This window comes from Thalia democratica, chromosome 5 (assembly GCF_965202585.1).
Source record: "Thalia democratica chromosome 5, ktThaDemo2.hap1.1, whole genome shotgun sequence".
Lineage (NCBI taxonomy): Eukaryota > Metazoa > Chordata > Thaliacea > Salpida > Salpidae > Thalia > Thalia democratica.
Window position 1 is genome coordinate 44377176 of NC_139169.1, and position 20704 is coordinate 44397879.

The 20704-nt window shown below is 24.8% G+C and overlaps 2 protein-coding genes across 2 annotated transcripts in view; both read left to right on the forward strand.

Moving 5' to 3' along the window:
- Positions 1-364: 364 nt before the first annotated feature.
- LOC145835841 (ras-like protein rasD) lies at positions 365-7358 on the forward strand. The gene is made up of 4 exons (XM_082943576.1): positions 365-630; positions 3301-3357; positions 3660-3736; positions 5908-7358. Exons 1-4 carry the CDS (start codon positions 435-437, stop codon positions 6622-6624), a joined length of 1047 nt encoding a protein of 348 aa, XP_082799702.1. The 5' UTR covers positions 365-434; the 3' UTR covers positions 6625-7358.
- Positions 7359-7578: 220 nt separating this feature from the next.
- Positions 7579-20704, forward strand: part of LOC145836580 (uncharacterized) — an 84564-nt gene continuing 71438 nt past the window's right edge. The window contains exons 1-2 of the mRNA XM_082944374.1: positions 7579-7689; positions 13962-14115. Of these exons, the coding sequence (XP_082800500.1) occupies positions 7579-7689; positions 13962-14115 (265 nt within the window). The remainder of the gene's footprint in view (positions 7690-13961; positions 14116-20704) is intronic.

Below are 20704 nucleotides of genomic sequence, written 5' to 3' on the forward strand. Positions count from 1 at the left end.
AGTTAAATTTCATAAAGTTATATTTATAAACTAAATTTATAATTTATATAATAGTAAAAAACAGGTCGTTCAGTTTATTTTTTTTAAGTATAGCATTAATAAAAACATAGGTTATTTGATTACTATTTAACATCAGACCTAAATATTTAACTGTATACCATAGAGTTTTTAATTAATGAAAGCTGGCAATAAAAACGTTTTTTAGCATTTAAAAAATAATTACTAAAATAAAATAAAAAGTTATTGAATTTAAAATAAAATAATAATTTAAAGTTTTTATTTTTAACAATCTAAATACAATTAATTTCTTAATTTTCTAAAAGCAGTAAAATGGTGTTTAAAGTATAATTTATTTTTAAAGGTTTTATGCTTCTAATATAAAACTAAAAAAAAAAGTGACGGTATTGTGTTTAAAAAATCTGAATATAACTGTAATGGCTCTTATAAAAACGAAAACTCCGAGTGTTGCTAAATCACTGTCTACAAACTTGCTGAACTTACCACTGAAGCCACATTACGGTATAAAAAGGGGTCACAGTACTCCCAGTAGCATTCAGGTAACTTCAGGTGTGACACCATTAAAATCATTCAGAGTTGTTATACTAGGAGTTGGTGGAGTGGGAAAAACAGGTTTGTAATAAACTTGTAGTACATATATGTATGTATATATATATATATATATATATATGTATTAAAATATTTCTAGCGTTAACTACCTCATGCTCAGAAAATTATATTTATTATGTGATTTTTAACATGTGTGAAAAGTAATGTTGATTGAAATATTTAAAATGTTAATTATTGATACTGATTGTTTTTACTAGTGTTTAAAACATTTAATATGGTTTTACAAAATGTAATAAAAGTTACGATAGAAGTTTAAACCTCGAAATTTATTTTAATAAATAAAAAGGATCCTTATGTATGTAAATATGTATAAGTTTAGCAATTGATGAAAACTAAACCGTATTAGTTGTTTTAAATTTGTCGAAACAATACGAATAGGAATGATGTGTGTTTTGTATACTGTGTATTGATAACACAAGGAGAAGATAGCTTGAAGTGCAGTTTGTTTTCTCAAGCCTATCAGTAGTAATCAAATCTAAATATATACAGCTGTGAACTAGTTGTTATAATAAAAAGTTTCGGTGTTTAGATTACGCGTCACTATTTTAGCTCTTTGTATAAACGCAATACTTAGCAAGTTTTTCACAACTCAGAAATGAAAGCAAATATTTTTCTTACCGTTTAGAAGCCTTTAATTAAACAAACAATAATTAACTTTAAATTTAATCAAAATAATTGAAATAATAGTTAAAATTATAAGTTTGTTTACCAAATGTTTATCAACTTGTCAACAACCTGAGTCATCAAGAGTTCAAGTACTTTTGTGTATGTATACATAAAAGTAAAAAAACATACAAAGATATTTTTCATTCAAATTTCCAGTTAAATTTTTGTAGTTATGCTAAACTTTATATCAATACAGTTCTCCAATTATATTAAAATGTTGTTCTTATCAAATGATAAGAAGTTTAATTTAAATGAAAACTAGTACAACATTTTAAGTTATGTTTTACTTGTACAAACGAAATCTGGTAGATTAAACGTAAAAGGACAAACCTGTGTGATTTTAACATAAAACCTAGTACTTTCAGTTGACATTTATCCAATAAACACACTACATCTGGCTTTGATGCTTCGGCAAAGTTATACAGAACCTGCAATTATCCGACAAAATGAAATTGTAGATTTTTTTTAATGCATCGTAAATGAAAGTTAAAGTTTTAAAATTTTTTTTAATATTTTTAGCTATTTTAATAAAAATCTTGTCGTGTTAAAAACATATAGCTAGTTAGTCTTTTTTTATGTATTCTTATGAAAATTGTCTTATTAGTTAGTATAAATCTAACTGTTTTACACTAATTGCATTTAAAATTAATTCAAATAAACACTATGTGAAAATAAAACTTACAAAAGTATTACCAATTTATAATTAATGTAATTACTAATATAGCTTTTTAGATTATTTCAAACTAATAACTAATTTAGATATGATGTTATACATATTTGTTTATGTTTAAACAAAAAGTATATGTTTTATTTTTATTCATTTTACTTTGAACTTATACTTCTAGTATAATTTGCTGCATGAAAAATTAAACATAAATATATTGTTGTTCTTAAACTCTAGTTTTAAAATTGTAATCATTTTTATTTACTAAAACTTAAAATTTATATCCAGAAATTTGATTTCATTGATTTAGTATTATAACCATTTTTGTTTACTAAAACTTAAAATTCGTATGTAGAAATTTGATTTTATTGGTTAAAATATTTTCCTAACTTAATCATCCAATTTAATACACAAGTTTTCTGAAGAAAAAGTATGGTCTTTTTGTAGTCTTTTAATAGAACAAATTTTTGATTGGATATGATTTTTAATACAAAAGCGTAGTGTTGGTCTTTTTCATGAGACAAGACGCTGTCATTACGGGATAAACAGATCATGTTACTGACATAATAAGATACATTTCGTAACTAAATATTCTATTTCACAAACGTAAAACTTTTTTTTGAAGCTCTTTTCATTATGAGATATTTAAGACAAAAATTTCTATTGTTTATACTCTTCGTTATCTTTTTTTCAGAAAGGATTATAGTTTTAAAAAGTACGTATAAATGGATCTTTTAACGTGTAAAAACTAACAGGAAAAATACTACTTTTTTTATATACTTTTCTGTTTGAAAAACGTATGCGTCGTAAAATATTACTAAACTTTTTTAAGACAGTTATTTTAACTAAAATATTACACAGATTTAGTTTATTTAAAATGTTAGCTCTTTGTAAGTAAAAAAAAAAGTAAGTAGTGTTGTTTTGAAAAGTTTATGAGTTTTTGTATGTATTTAGTTTAATCAAGCGATTCTTTACCTCGGGTAAATTCCCTTGTTTTAGGGGGTAAGTTTTCTTTATTACAAGTTATGTAAATTAATGTTTAGTTTTTTTCCTTAAAGATAAACACTATTTCGTATATTTGGAGTAAATTTGGTAACTACCTTTCAAAAAGGGGTAAATTGGTAAAAATCTTTCAAAAAGGGTAAAACATGAAAAAAAGAGGTTAAGAAAAAGGTTAATCAGTTCAAACATAGAGTTAATGTTGAACGCGTGTAAACAAAAACATTTTTTTGCAAATGTTTTGCCGTCAAAAATACCTAAATTTAGTGGCTTAAAAATATTTATTTCTAACAACTATTGATAAAGCAAAATAATTCTTGATAGAACCAAGTATACTTTTTCAGCATTGACAGTGCGATTCATGACTAACCGTTTTATTGGTGACTACGATCCAAATCTTGGTGAGTTTTTACTCAGCAGTTTCTAAACTAAATTTAAGCATGAAATAGTTTTTAAGCATTTTTACTTCTTTAAACTTGTTTATAATATTTTATTTTAGTATTTTGAAGCATGAGTAAAATTACGATTTTATCACGTGTACTAAGGAAGTGAGCTTGGCTAAAAATAAAAAAAATTTAAGTTCATCGTGAAACTAATATTAGAAACTAAGGACATGTATCGTATCACTTTACATGTTTAAAAATTATATGCATCTGTTTTAATAACACCCTTATGCAACCTCCGTTAAAAAATGCAATTTCAGAATCAATATATTACCACACTTGTTTTGTGGACGACTGCTTAGTGGAGTTTCAAGTACTGGATACTGCTTCAGGCCAGGTAAGTATAAACTGGATGTATAATTAGTTTCTACAAAATATTTGCAAGTAAGTTTGTTTTAACGTAAAACTTTTATTTATAAAACACTACAAGCAACTATGTAATAAAAAAGCATTAATTTAATTTTCAAACTTAGTTTACATGCTTTACAGTTTACCATTACTTTCAAGATAAGTTAAACGAAACCAGTGTTAAAAGCGAAACCGGCAAAAACAAACAAACAAATAAAAGCGAAACCGGCAAAAAAAAACATTCGTAAGAGTTTTGATGCATCTTAAAATATAATTTGAAGTTTTTATGTTGTTTTTTTAATGAATATGTATAAAGAGGCTAAATAAAGGAAGACTAATACTTTTATAACCAGTAAAATTTGATGACAAAAAATGCTATTATATGTTAATTCATTGCAACTTACCAATTATCAACTTACTTAATACTAAAACTTGTAATAGATTGTGTTTTTTATAATGCTTATAATATGTAAAACATTAGGTTTACCGCTACTTTTAAATCATACTTAACTATAAACCTAAAACAGTTGTTAAAGATAAGATGTTTGAAAATAAACTGTTAAAAAGTGTATAATGAAGTTTATAAGTTTTATTTAATACATTATATTTGCTTAAATAGAAAAAACATTAATATATAAAAAGAACTTAAACTTTGGCATTTTTACCTTTTTTTTATAAAAACTGTTCTTGAAAATTTAGTTCAAATAATAATTTTGAACTGTTAGTATAAGTAAAACAAGCCAATATTAAACACATGTTGCAAGTTACTTTTTTCATAATCAGGTAGTTAAACTTATGGTATTGTTTACTACTATATTATAGTGACAAACAATTTGATATTTCTCATCAAGTTAAAAGCTGTTTTATTTAAATGTGTTGAAAGTTGGTAGTAGCGTTAAGCTGTTATACATAGATACAAAAAGCTTAAACCTTAAAAAACGAAACTATGAGCATAAAAATGTAGTGGAAAAGGTTATGTTTAGTCAGTATTCGTAATATAATGTCAAAATATTACATGATATTTGCCGAATGGCTGTTTAGTTTTGTTAAAAACCTTTCAGTTTTTTTGTCAATAGCTTATGTAAGTATTTAAAAACTTAAAACATTGTTACAAATACTTAAACACTATTCATTACTTATTTTTTGTATACTAATTAATAGATAATACAAAAGTAAAAATGTTTAATTTAAGAAAGTAGTTTTCAAAATATTTGTTTTAAAACTTATCTTTTTACCTATAAATCAAACTAACAACTAATGTTTTTAAGTCTATACAAGCTTTTGTTTGCTAGAAAGGTCGAATTAGTTTATTTCTTGCACTTTAGCAATTGTTTGATAAATAGTTCATAATAAAGGTTGTAATAATTTTCTTACGACAACTTATTGAAAAATTAAATTAAATACACAGAATAGTGAGATAATATCTCAACGTTAACTTTTGACATGTAAGTAGATATTTTATTAACCGAAACACTCATTAGTTTACATATTTAAGCCCTTAAAATTCTTGTTAAATGAGGTGTGATGATTTATTTAAACTTTAAAGTATCATTGACTTTTATAAGTTTAGTCTAGATTAATAATCAATAAGCATACTGTCTTGCTTTTTTATTAACTCAATAACTGTAAAAAACATATTTATCATATTAATTTTAAAACTTAGTTTCAAATTAGTGAATATTTACATGTACTCTTCAAACTCAGTTACTGGCTAAAACTTAAATAAATTGTAAGGAGTTTTTATTTTAGAATTGTTATGATATCTTTAAAAAGCTTTAATTAAGTTTTTATATTAAATACTTGCTAAAATTACAATATGTAAAAACTTTTTCACAAAGTTTCATTATACTTGGTTTGAGTTATTAAAAAACTATTTAAAAACTACTTTTTATATAAAATGTATATAGTTCTTTAGGTTTTTAAAGTATTAAACTTTTAAGATAGTCGTTAATTGGTTTATATTTTTTACTTACATTCAAAACTATAAAAAAAAAACAAGCTTGCATTTTTTATTTATGTTAGGTTTTTAATTTAAAAAGCAATATAATATAATCTGCGATACTTTATAAAAACTAAATAATTAAAAAAAGTGCAACCTTAATTAAACAAAACAAGTACTTATTGACTTTATTAAAAATGAATAAAAACTTTGTATGACAGAATACTTCCCCGTTGATGCTCGAAGACAAGTGCAAATGGGGAGAGGCTTTCATTTTCGTTTATGACGTCACAGACAAGTACAGCTTCGACGAGCTGACCAGACTGAAATTTGTCGCTTCGTACACGCACGCCAACATGAAAACTGACCAGGGCCGCAGTCCGGTGTGCGCCCTGATCGGCAACAAGACCGACTTGGCCCTGAACGAGCGCATGGTGACCACCGATGAGGGCCGCAAGCTCTCCGACCAGCTCCGATGCCACATCTTCCGTGAGATTTCCGTCAAAGAAACAATTCAGGACTCCAGGCAGCTGTTTGCCGACTTGTGGCGACAGTCGAGGAACGTCTACGGCAGCTGCAGCAGCCCACGCTCCCTCAGCCGCAAGCTCAGCGGGAAAATCTACAACAACATCGCTGTCCTCAAGTCGCGCTCGTGCATGAAGGGAGAAAAGATTCCGGTGCTTCCCTCAAATAACATCGAATCCCCGTGTAACAATGAGAGAGTTTCTTCGAAGCACCATCAGCACATCAAGTCGCTCGGTCGCCGCAACGCGATCTCCTTTCCCGTAAGTCCGCACCCGAACGACGTTCTCTACGGAAGCAAGTCGTCGTACCGGAAGAGAGACGCTCTTCTCATGACGTCATCTTCGGGGGAAAGCGACCACCAGATAATTACGAACAGCGTGCGAGATATGAGGTTGCTCAACAAGAGAAGATGATTTGCCCTCATCGATTTTTCGATTTAGTAGTAAATAAAGGCGTGTTCGACCTTTAGAAGTAGAAAATGTGGGAAAAATATTTTACATTTGGGTTTAATAAACTCCTGATGATTAGGAAGTAGTTTAAATATCAACAGCTAAAATTTATTATATTTCTAAAGTTAAAAATGTTTTTTTTTGTAAAAACCCTTTAAAATATTAGTTTTAAATATATTTCATTAGAAGTTTTTATGGTAAATTTTGTACATATTTAAGGAAATTCTAAAAAATGCACAATTGGCTAAAAGCATTTAATTTTGTACAAGCTCTTTAAAAAATTTATGTTCGCAGGGCGATTAAAGTATATCATACTGTGTTTTTTTTATTAGTGCCATTTTTTATATAAATATATATAAAAACTGTTGTAAGAAATCTTATGATAAGTTTTTGCTAAAATAATTTTTTAAATTGTTTGTAACTAAATTTTATTCTTAAATATGTTAAATAGAAAAAACTTTAAAGTACTAACGTTGAATTTAGTTTAAAGTACTAAATATTGCGTTAGAAAACTTTTATACTTTTTAACTGCTCCTCCCAAAATAAACTCGTAGTTCACAGTTTTCAAAATTTACTCTTCTCACTAAAGATAGTATAAAATAGTTTTTACTTAATGCATAACAACAAATTTTGGCTAAAGTTAAAAGATAAACTTCTGTAGTAAAGTTTTATTTTAGTACGTGTAATTTTTATAGCCAGAGTACGTATTTCTTTTGCAATACTTTAAGCTTAAAAATTTGCCTTAAAAAGGCAAGCTTAAAATGTTTATTTTAAATTTTTTTTGCTTGCTTTTTAAAAGTGTTTACTTTTTGTTTATTAAAACGCTCTGTAATATTGTGATTGTTAAGTTTTTAGTGTATATCCACTTTATAAACTAAAAAAGTCGTTCTAAACCATACTCACTATTTATTTTTTTAAATGACAAAAACAGTTAAAACCAAGCTTTGCTTAACAACAGCAAAGGCGCAGATTCAAAGAAAAAATTCGAGTTTCTCACATCGCATGCATGCAAGCGACGCCGTTGTCATGGTTACTGATCGCAATTTCGTCACGGTCAAATAAACATGAAGCAAATGTAATTTAAATATTTTCACGCGGATGCAGAATTTCCTCGTAATTTGGCTCGCAGGTGCGCATGCTCGTATATTCAGTGTTTCTGCAAACTCGTACGTGCTTTTGAGGCAGAAAGCGAAAGCTCGGTATGCAATCTTATGTCGCAAAAATTAAGAGCTTTGTTTATGTTGAAAATTTTTTGTGATGCACTTGAGATTTTGTTAAGCATAATCTCACGCGTTGCATTCGTTTCATCACAAGACACACAAAATTAATTATATATAATTAATTATTTATGCTAAAGCGGTCTTGTTTCAAAGGTATAATTACTTTCTGACGACGCTTGCTTTCCAACCGTTGATTAACATCTTAAATGCTTGTGCCGAAATCCTTTAATCAAATAAAAAAACAAAATTTTTCTTCATGTTTTTCGTTTTTATAAAAGTAAATTTAGACTAATTTTTTTAGATTATCTTCACTTTTATCTTGTAATTACTCTGTACTGTATGCACTAAAACTATTTTGAAAACTTTTGCTAAAACCACATGTTCAACATCGTTGTAGGAGAAACTTTGCTGTTTTTTATTTCAAAACACACGAGACGCCAACGGTAAAACATGCTCGTGTTTAATCCTTCCCGGGCTTAATCATTGTAAAAACTTGGCTCGGTGCAGTGATTACAAGAATTAGCATAATCTCCTTTTCGGGATCTACGCTGGAAAGGTGTTAAATCGAAAAGTTTAGAGCTTTCAATCAAACTTCACCGTAGACTTTGTCGGTTTGAAGCTACAGTGAGCTTGAAAGTAATTATTTCTTGGAGAATAATTTTGGGGTACAATAACGTAATTGTTCAAAAGTTCATGGAATTTCATTAAATATCGCAAAAATCACGGTGCTTATATTCAGTATAGTAGTAAATATTTATGGAAAGCATTAAGGTTTGCACTGAATAGAGTTTTTATTACATATTACATAGTTATTAAACAATATTTTTATAATCAATACTCTCTTTCAGACGAATACAACTTTTATTTGAATTTTATTTGCTAAAACTAAAAAAATACTAATTTGAATTTTGAGCTCTAGTTCTTTAGTAACTTATATCTTTTAAATATTTTTTTTAGTATTCAAATTACAATTCATTAAAGCATAGTTACATTTTAAACATATGTTTATTGAACCTTTGAAGTGTATACAAACTAAATAATTAACATTTTGTTTACTGCTGCTTTAAAACGTATAAGCTAAACAAAAACCTTTTAAAACTTAGTAAACAAGAAAACGACAAAAATAAGCTCTTAATCCGATTTTGACATTTTTATTGGCCGCTTTATGTTATGTATTTAATTGCTTTAAACAATTATTTACATTTATTACGAGGCATCCTTTTAAAAAATAAACTATGTAAACTTTATAATAACCTACACGCTTTATTAGGCTCATTATAATTGGTTTAAGGTGTTAATTGAAACAATTAAGTTTTATTTGCAACCGCTTGAGTAAAAATCAATAAAAGGTGTGTCGAGCAAACAAAAGCTTTAGTTTCAAAGTTTAAAATTAATGATCAAGAATAAAAAAACATTTATACAAAACTTTTTTTTTTAGACAAAATGGGTTCACTTTACTGCATAAGCTAAGTTGTTCTAGTATTGTAGAAAAGTTGTCAGTTATACATATACTTTTTCAAAGTACTTTAAGCTTTTTCTTTTTGCTAAAAATCAAATATCAGTAAAACTCAACGTGTGCGTGTTACATAACTGGAATTTAATTTATTTAGTTGTGAAAGTCCCATTAGCTTAATTTGTGTCGATTAATAAAAGATTAAATCAGTTCTGATAATTACAACTACATCAAATTATTTAAATTCTCATTAAACAAGGTAATTAGTAAAAAAATCAATTCCAATCTTTAGCTTGTATTTCTTAATCTTGATCAAACTTTACGGGTAATAATACTTAAAAAACCAATAAACATGTTATTTTAATTATAGTTAAACTCTATTGCTTTAAATTGGTAGAAATAAATATAAGAATAAATTCATACACAAAACACGAGCAAAAAAAAATTTTAACCTTTAGAAGTTTGTACACTTTAAAACCATAGAAATATTTTGTATTGGATTTATAGTAATTTTTGCTTTTAAAACCAGGTGCCGAAAGCGCTTTAAAAGTTTAATTTTATCCTCCTAATTAAATTAGCTTCATTGACAATTTTCTCTTCCAAATAGGATTAGTAACCACCGTAAATAAAATTGTACAATTCAACCGTTTTTTACTTGTTTTTTTTAAACAATAATTAAATTCACATATTTCAATAAAACAATTTTACTATATTTCAAAGTTGTAGTGATATAGAAAGATAAAATAATAACAGTAAAGCTTAAAAACTTTTATAAAAAAAATCACTACTTTTTATAGAACTTTAGAGTTACTTTGCTACTAGTTATAATAGCTTTTGTATAGCTTTTAAGGGTTAGCAAATAAATTTAAAACAAATTAAAAAAAAATTTGTATGTTGTCATAACCTTTGAGAGTGATTATAATACTTATTCAATTTATTAGGTATCAGTTTTTTGTTATCGTTTAGCATTTAGGTATCAAATGAGCTTTACGTTTAAAAACAAAGTATTTTCAATTTTATCATTTATTGTAAACTTGAATACTATAAAAAATAAAGTTAACAGCTTTTACTTTAGAACTTTGTAGTCAAAAACTAATTTACATATCGGACACAAGACTTAAAGCTTTTTGTTTTATTTCTATAAGTTTAAGCAGTTATACACAGGTTCCGTTGTGATTGGAACAACGGTTTAGTTTTTGAATTATTTAACTATTAAAGTTTTAAGGTAGATTAAATAAGTTACACAGCAATAAAAACAATTAGAATACTTATTATTACAACTATTATATCACTTTAAAAACATTTTAAATAATAAGGTTTTTTTATTATATTTTCATTTTACTTGTTCTAAATAAACTTCTTAACTTGAAAGATTTATTCAAAAGAGCAAACAAACTTCGAAATTACAATTTATTTTATGAAAAGGGTGTTCAACCGCACAATAAATACACGTCCGAAATGTAACAGATTATACTGAAGTGTAATAAATTAGTTTCAGAAAGGTTTGACACTTCCTTACCACCTTCCTAAGTACTCTAATGTGTTTTCAGTGTGATTTACGATGTTTTACGATTGTGGCTTAAAAAGTCAATCCGAGTTATGTGAAACTATTATGTGCATTTAAATAATAAATAGTTTTGTTTTCAATAACTTTAAAATCTTAAAACTGTTAAAAGTCAATCTGAAATTCTGTGTAGTGTTTAATTTTGCTTTAAAGGTATGCTGATTAAGCTAAAGTTTTCTTATAACTATGCTTAAAAATAAAACTATGATTAGTTAATTTTACGCTGTCTGTTCAAATTTTACAAAAAAAATTCACGTTTAAATTTCTTGAAACTAATTATTTGTTCATTTTCAACTTATTCAAAAAGGTTTTGTTAATGATTTTAAAATACAGAAAAATACATAAGAGTCAGAAAAAGTTTATTGTTACAAATAATAAAGCTGTTTACAAGAAATCCTAAATGGCCACAAAGTTTTATAACTATTTAAAACCTATTAAAAGTTTAAATTTATTTAGTTAGTTAAGTATGAGTAAATTAAGTATAAAACGTCGTATTGCTAATATTATTTTAAAGAATTACAAATAAAAACTATAACAAAAATTTACATTGTGTTCTGCTTAATAATGACAATCAGTTACAAAATTTGAAATTTTTTTGATGTAATTACAAGCAAGCTAGTATTGCTCAAAGTGCTTTTTGTTTATTCTAATTAAGAAATACATTTGCAATAGGCTGTTTAAATGTTTTCAGCGGTAAAGTAAACACACTTAAGTAAAACAAGCTAAACTTTATGTAAAAGGCCGAAATAAACTTACTTACAACAAAAATTTTCTGCTAGTAGATTTTCACCATGTCATCTGTATATTACCTTAAAAGCTTGTTTAGTGGTAAGATAATAAACATTCTTTGATTATTAATTTCATGGTTTTTCTTATTGTCGTAAATTATTGCTTTACATTCTATTATATATTTTTTATCAGTTGTATTTTTTTAATAAAATAAAATCATTTGTACAAAATTGTATGAAACCTACTACAAGAAGTATACTTTATTATACCATTACGAAGAATTAAAGTCAAAAAAAAAACAAAAAATCTATGGTTTAGAAATGACAATTAAAGTAAATAAAAGTTACTGAGTTTTTGAATCTGTTTTAGCTAATTTCTAAAAACAAGTTAACTAGATTTATCTGCAATATTTTAAACAAATTTACTAAAAAAAAACTTAATTTTCTAAAATTTTGAATGTCTATTTAACGTTTATTTAAAATATGCTTAGAAAGTAAAATTTGAAAAATTTATATTTCTAAGTACAAAAGAGATAACTGTTATATAACCTTTTAAAGAATACTTTTAAAATATACAATTTGTATATTAAAACTATACTCTTATATAAAATATTCTGATCATCTTCTATAACTAATTGAAATAACAGCTTAAGTTACTTTAAAGTAATGAAAATTCAATTTAAAAAGATTAAAAGAATTGACCCAAATTATTCAACAACTTATTCTGGAAATAAATTTGAAAAGGGTATATTTTAAGTAGAAAACAATTTAGTTCGACTACATTTAAATAACTTTAAATATCCTACTTTTATTAAAAAACAGACCTTTATTTTATAAAAAAATTAATCAGTAAATTATACATTTTCGTAATTTTAATTCATTATAGTCAAACAATTTTTGAATTAAAAGATCTATTAATGATTGATTTGTTTACTATTTAGCTTATATGTTTTCTGTCGTAAAAATGTAGATCCTTTTATGTTAAATAATTCTACAAAAAAGCTTTTCAACTTTTTATACTTAAAAGATATGCTAAATGTTTTTTTATTTAAGGGAACTAAAAAGCTCTAGTAATTATAAGATACTTTTAAAATAATCTATGTTTAAAACTTTATCATTAAACGCAACTTTGTTTTTCTTGTTTTTGCCTTACTTTACTAAAAGCTGTTTGAGATTAGGTGTTAAGTTTTTGTTTAATGTTATATTTAATAAATTACTCTTTTAAAATTTCATACTAAGAGAAATTTATTGTGTAATATTTTCAATGTAAAAAAAAAAAAATGGTAAATATTTTAGTTAACAATACTTGTCAAATGTCATTTATTGACTATGAGTAAATGATTGCTGCGTTTGGTATTATTATACAATTTAATAATTGTTTGTTACAGTAAAAAAAGCTGAGACGAGTTAAAAATTTAGTTTAATTCAGTAAAATAAAATAAATTACTTAACATCATTATAACTATTTTATAGTTAAGATATATAAATTTACAAAATTAAAACTAGTAAGCTCAAAAAAAATTGTTTTGTGCAGGCTTATTAATTTTAAATTTTACGGCTTTGTTTTATTTTTCGTACTGTTATACTTGATATTTTAAGAATTGTTTTCTAAATTATTCAAACTTTTTTTTTGTTATATTTCAAGTTAAATCTATGTTTAATCTAAGATGTGTCATACTTTGTTTTTATTTTTTATTTTAGGTTCTTTTTGTTATTCTCTTTAAATTCTATTAATATTTTTTTAATGTAATAAATATTTTTTAAATGTTTAAATTAATTTAATTAATAAGTAGTGTGTAGTTCGATGATCGTATATTTTTAATACAATATTACCTTTTATTTAATTTTCTTCTTTTTTCAATCATGTTCAATTAAAATTTAGTTATATTTTAAAAGTTTTAATCAAAACTTTTGCGTTTAAATATTTAAAATATTTTTTGGTTAGCGTTAAACTAAGGGTGAACAACGTTTTGAGCAAATTCCGTATAAAATATTTTGCCACAGATATTAAAATAAAACTAATTTTTGGACACATTGGTCCAAAACGGTTCCCGTAAAACTTATTAAAAATTTATACTTTTTACATGTCTAATACTTTACTATTGTTACACATAAAAAGTTAGCGTTTTATTCAGTTTTAATAATAACTATACGTAAACATACATGTACGAATAAATAAAATTTTTAATTTTGGATAAAACATATTCTTTTCACTTTTGAATAGTTCGTATTAGCAGCAAATATTTTTGTAATCCCATTTTCTCTTTGTTTTTAGTAAATTGCTTTATTTTTCTTTAGTTAGTTGTAAAAATATAGCTACGGAAATGACTACGTAGGTCGAACATCTCAACGTTTCCACGTCAGGCGAGAGCAGCATGAAAAAGCTAAAAAGGTTTATTTTTAATGAAGACGTAGAGCCTGAAGGTAAACAGTCATCTATTCATGATCAACTCCTCAACGACCCTGTTTGTGCTGAGAACTACCTGGATAGTAGGTTCAAAATTCTATACAGAGCGAGAAACACCTACCATCTCTCAGTTCTAGAATCTTAGTTTATTAAAACTTGCAAGCCGAAAATTTGCAAACAAAGAGATTTTTACAATCTAAAACTTTATAAATAGTGTGTTTTTAGTATTATTGTTGTCGTTTTTTTGTCGTATTTTCTAATGTGCTTTTTATTTAGTTTCGATTCTAATTTAGTTTCAGGTAAATATTTATACTATCTTAAATGTTTTCTTTTTAGCAAACTTGTCTTATAAATTACTTCAAATTAGCTAAGTATAACTCAATTCTAATATAAACCTTCAAACAGACTTTTATACTTTATGACGTAACTATTTTTTGCTAGAAATTTCAAAATTGTTGTTTATAATTAAGTTTACAAACAATATTACCAGTTTTTAGGAAGATTGTTCTGAGGATGTGCTAAACGAAATTAATTAAGAAATCTTTTTTTAATGAGTGACTTATGTTTAAATTTTTAGTTAAAAAAATAGCTTACCTACAACTTTCTTAATTTACTCTTAACGTAGACAGTTAAGATAAAAGTTTTCCAAGGTCACAAATTGTAGCTTTTTTTTTATGTAAGATTTACAAGACACTAAGGTAAGGATTTTTTCGCATTTTTTTTAGAAAGCCAATCCTAAAACTAAGGTTGTTATAGAAAAGTTCATGAATTTAGTGTTTAAATATTTGATTATCGTGTTTTTACTTGTACATGCATGCAGAGTTTCCAGTAATCAAGAAATAAATAAACCTAGAAAATTAACATTTTTTTAAATTTTACGTAAAAAATCATGCACGAATATTTATAGGTAATTTGTTTTGAAAGTATTGTTATATGTTTCGAAAAATAGCAACTTTAGTACTATTACACTGCCAGTATACTTAAAGTCTGTCTGATTTGCATACCTGATGAGTCGCAATAATTTTTTTTCTTATTATTTTAAATTCTAATTACTAAAAATTAACTTATAACTAGTTTTTAATATGGTGTGAAAAGTCAAATCAGACTAATCTTTACGTATACTAGCCGTATAATAGTACTAAAGTTGCTATTTTTTGAAAATTAAAACAATATTTTCAAAAAAAGTTGCCGACTAATATTCAACCACGACAAATTAAGTTGAACAAACAAAAAACAATAATTTTCCGGGTTTATTTATTTCTTGATTTCTGACAACTACCATACAACTACCATACATTATACAAGTCTGTTTTAGATTTCTGGCTCATTTTATGTTTTAAATGTCGAATTGCTATAAAACTTTGTTTTTTGGTTTGTTTACAATAGTAAATATTGTAAATTAATGACTTGATTAGAAAATAAGATAAGTTAATTGAAAATATGCAATGAACTCAAGTTTTCCTCTAGAACTTACATAAAATTTTAAATTAAAGCAATATTTTTAAAAGTTATGAAAAGACTATTTAAAGTAAGTTGAACTATTATTTGCTTATCTTTATAAAACTTGATAATTTTATTACTAAATAAGATTTCAGTTAGTTGAAATCAAAATGATGTGCTAAAAATAGGTAGTTTACTCATTGACTTAAGCAATGGTCTTTTAGCTTATTGAAATATGTGCTCAATAAATTGGAATAAAAAAATTTGTGAACCTAAAGCTCAAATTTCCCCACAAGTTTTATTACTATCATTGTTTTTATTTTTTCTTTCATCCTAAACTCTAGAATGTTTAGTGTAAATTTAATAATTGTTTTGATATTAGTGTGCATGGGTGCACAATATGAAGATCACAGGACTGAACTATTATTATTTTTCATACAAAGTACATAGATTTTAAAAGTTGTTTTATAAGATTTTTTATTTTACTTCAACTTTTAAATGTGAAAATTTGTAAAACTTGAAAAAGTAAACATTTTAAGAGCCTCCTACATTAATATATATTTCAAACCAGAATTAGAGTACTTTAATTTACCAGAATTACAAAAAAATCAGTTAAATGTACAATTTAGTACATGTATTAAAAATGTCACAAATGTCAGAGCTGTACCGTAAATAAAATATCTATGTTTGTTTCCTCAAAGTATAAGCCATTACCCAAAACACTCTAAAACAAACAGTTCTTTAGAGAAACAGTTCAAATTCTGCAGGATTGTTTTCAAATGTTTTACATAGTATACATTTGTTCTAACTAAAGTAGTATAAATTTCATGACCATCTAAATCTAAAATTCACCTCTATTTGTCCAGTTTAATTTTGTCAGGTAAAAAAAAACAATTTAATGCTGAAAACTTATGAATACTTATATGCATACTTATATAATATATAACAAATATATATTAAAAAAAATATTTATGTTTAAATCAATTTTTAAATGATGACTATACATCAAAAACAAATTAAATACTACCCAAACTAAATGAAAAACATTCAAAAAAACATGGTATTTTAAAATGAGTTTGAAAATTTGCTTTTTACTTGTTGCTATTATTTGAGTATTTTAGACAAGTTTTTATGAAGTTTAAGAAATTGATTTTCCATGTAAAAAGATAAATATTTAATTTAAGGAACAACTTTTACATAATAAGTATCTCTAAATACAGTTTAGATAAAAATACTTTTTAATAAATTTATTTTCAAGTGTACTAATTTGCTTCAAAAGTTGGTGAATTTTTAAACTCTGCTGGTTGATACAATAAAGCAGTGGTACTTCAAAGTGTGCTCAAAATTTATTTTTTGGTGCATGAATCCTAATTTCAAAAATTATCCTAAATTTTGAAACTTACACTAGATATACTGGAGTTTGTGATGAAGAGCAAAAATAAGTCTCATGTGTAATTAAGGCTAATTTTGAAACTTCCACTAGATATTAAGATAAAATTAAAAAAAACTTTCACTAGATATTACAGGAAAATTTGAAACTTATTCTAGACATTCTGGAGTTTGTGATGAAGAGCACATTGGGGTGTACATAATTTTATTTTGTGATTTAGGGTTAGCTTGAAGACCATTGCAATAGGGCATACAACTAAGAAAGCTAACTTAGGTTAAGGCTGGTTTGATAATTAAAAAAATTCATGCTAACTTTAAAAAGTTTAATTTTTTGAAAAACTATGACTAGTTATAATTTTTGGTTGAAAAAATTAGGAATTAACTTAAAAAATGTTTTACATTAGGCTGGTGAAACTTCAAATAAGTTTTAGTTGGTTCAGTTTTAAAAATTTGGATGTTTTATAGTTAACTTATGTTTTACTTCTACAACTTGGATTTGTTATTTTTGGAGTTTTAATTTTTATTATTGGTTTGATTTAATTTTATATTAAATTAATAATTATTGTTTGAAAATATAGTTTTAGCAAGTAACAGATATCTAATAGTGAAAAATTTAAGTTGTCATTATACTTGTAATGTATACGCTCAACTATATTTTTGTGAGTTAATAAAATCGAAAATAATTTGATAGATCAAAGTATTTGTTTTATTCAATAGTAATTTAATTAAGATTAGTTATATAATAACTATAACTTCAAGTCAAAAAATCCTTTGTTAGTCAATAAAAGTTTACAAGTATAGAAGTTGTTAATATTTTCTAAACTTCAAAAGTGTAGATAAGTGTGATCTACTCAACTATTTTTTTAGTTTAAAATTTTTGCAGAACAGTTCTTAAATTCTTTCTATTAAAGGTCTATAAATTAAGGTGCTACTAATTTTATAAATTTTTATAAATATATAATTTCTTTGTATAAAAATATTACAATTAAATCACTTATTCTAAAGTTACTAAATTTGTAAATCCTTCTAAATATGATTCAGAATTTTTATATAAAAGATAAATTTGACTATAAGACAAAATAAAATTTTACATAACTTAAAATAAAATTGAAAAAAAGTTTACACCTTTACCCTTTGTAGATAAAATGTTTTTATGTTTACAATGTATTAAGCTTAAAAAATCAACTCGTTGTTTATCTTTTACAAATAAAGTAGTTAAAGTGTTTACATACAAAAGGAATTTGTTTCTAATTGATATTTTTGTTTGAATATGTTAAAATTTATGTGCATACAACTTTCACTGATAAATATTTTTTGTTATCAATACTTGTTGACATAACAATTTATTGTTTGCTAGTTACAATAAGTATGTATATACATTCTTAAAATTTATTTAAAATTTGTTATTACAACAAGACCCTAAAGTTTTTGTACATATGTCAAAATCATTTTCCACTCAAAATTATTGGTCTAAAAAATACCGCATTGGTGTTTTAAACTTTATTTTTTTGTCTTCGCATTTAAGATTAATCAATTGTGGTGCATTGGCATCAATTATGTAAACAGGAATAAAATATTAGTTTTTAACTAAATTAACTAGACTTTTTATTTTGATAATTGAAACCAAATTAATCTATAAGTTTAAGTTTTATTACAATTTTTTTCTTATTAAGTATACAATAAAATAATTTAAGTTTAACAGTTTTTACAAATATTTAAAAATATTAGATGTAAAAGTTTAATAAAATGTTTTGATATATGTTGTATATATAAATAATCTCTTTTTATTATGTATAATTAGTTGATATTCTCTGATTTTCTTTAATTATACAATACTTAAAGTTTAATAACTGAATTTTTAAAACATATGTTCTTTGTTTTGAAATAAAAAATATTTTATTTTGTGATAAAAAAATGTGATATATTAGTTTAAACTTTCTTTATTTAAAGAGTTTTGTAAGAATTAATTAGTTAACATAAAAAATAAAAGTTTCTGTAAAGAAGATTACAACAAAAATCTTGTAACAGTTTTTACAAAATGTTAAACTTTATTTAATTATAATAAATAATGCTATTTCAACAGTTAAAAAGAAGTAAGATTAAAATTTTAAGAAGGTATCAATTAAGTAGTATTCAAGTAGAAGCCTCTTTAAAATTTTATAATCACCAACATTTAAAGTATTAAATTAAGTTCAGCTTTTTAAAATGCAGTTTGTAAGTAGATAACATTTTATAATGAAGAAAAACAACAAAGAAAACTTTTCTAAAGATAAATGTTCTATTTATTAGAAAAATGTGAAAAAAAAGTTAATTTTTTACCACTCTAAACATTAAAGCTGTACTTTTGAATATATAATAGTTTTTACATATATTATTTAATATAAACAGTTAAACTTTTATCAAGTAAAACAGAACTTTGATTTACAATTTGTTTTTTAAAACTAGTTAAAGAAAAACTTTTAGTCAAACTAAAATCATACTTTTCAAAACAACATTTTAAAATCTTTGTTTGATCACATTCTAATTTTAAAAATACTCAGTTCACAGCTTACTGGTTGTTTTATTCGATATTAACATGTTTTCAATTCAACAGTCAAAAGAAAACAGTATCAGCTCGAAATCAAACCATGTGCAGCCAGTCTTGTCAAAAACATCAATACCAACTCAAACTGGAAGCCAAGTTTCTATATCTATTCAAAATGAAAGTGAAAACTCTACTAATAATGATAGTAAAACACAAGTTAAAGCAACAAAATTAAGTTGCTTTAATACAACAATTTCATCATACAATCGTTATTTGCTTATGTTTTATAATGTTTCTTGCTTAATAATTGCTGCTACTACCATTTTACATTCATACATGTTTTATTATAGAAGAGATCATTATCTGTTACCAGTATTTTATAGAATATCTGATTTTTTCTATGGATTTGTTGTTTTTTTACGTTTACGCACTTCTTTTACTAAAAATGGTCTTGAAGTTTTTGATCAACGAAAGATATGGAAAAGGTTTGCTATTTGTTATTATTTTTATCAGTTTCTTTCTTATTTATTTCAGTAAGGCCACTAAACCTGGAACTCTGGAAAAACGTAGAGTTTTTTTATTTAGGCTAAAAAAACCTGGAATTAAAAAAAAAATTTAAAAAATAAGTAGTGAAATTTAGATTTGACACAAAAAATCTATCATAAACCCAAGTTTTTTTTATCATCAAAACTTTTTTTCTATTAAGAAAACACATTCAAAGTAGCTTTACACTCACAGTATCTTTTCAATATTGTTATACTTTTTAACACACATGGTTGCCAAAAAACCTGGAAAAACCTGGAATTTTGAACAAAAATCACTAAATAATCTGGAATTTTAACATGTTTAGTAGTAGAATTTGATTTGACAGAAAAAATCTGTCATATATTTATAAATAACATTTTTTTGTCAGCATCAAAATTTAAAAATTATTAAAAAACACATTTAAAGTAGCTTTACAGTATCTTTTTAATGTTTTTATACTATTTAACACAGTTTCTTATCTTAAAGCTTAATTTTAAACTAAAAATAGACCCAAAAATGTGTACTTGCAAAAACCTGAAAGAAATTTCTAAAGAACTAGTGGCCACCCTGTTATATGATTAGTTATTTTTTTTATATAAGCAAAAATTGTATTTGAAAATTTTTATGTTGCTTAAAACCATATTTAAAAACTACTTATCTTAAAGTTAGTATATATTTTTACTTTAATTAGTTTTATGTGCAAAAAAAAAAACACATAGTAAATGTTTAATTACTATGATTTCAAGGTGTCAAAAACAAGTATATGTTTGGTTAGACATTATACCATACTTACC

What these genes read in the sequence shown, in the direction of transcription:
- LOC145835841 (XM_082943576.1), top strand. Translation starts at nt 435, where the DNA reads ATGGCTCTTATAAAAACGAAAACTCCGAGTGTTGCTAAATCACTGTCT. An exon ending in TGGTGGAGTGGGAAAAACAG is followed by an intron (nt 631 to 3,300) that starts GTTTGTAATAAA and finishes ATACTTTTTCAG; the next exon opens with CATTGACAGTGCGATTCATG. An exon ending in TGACTACGATCCAAATCTTG is followed by an intron (nt 3,358 to 3,659) that starts GTGAGTTTTTAC and finishes ATGCAATTTCAG; the next exon opens with AATCAATATATTACCACACT.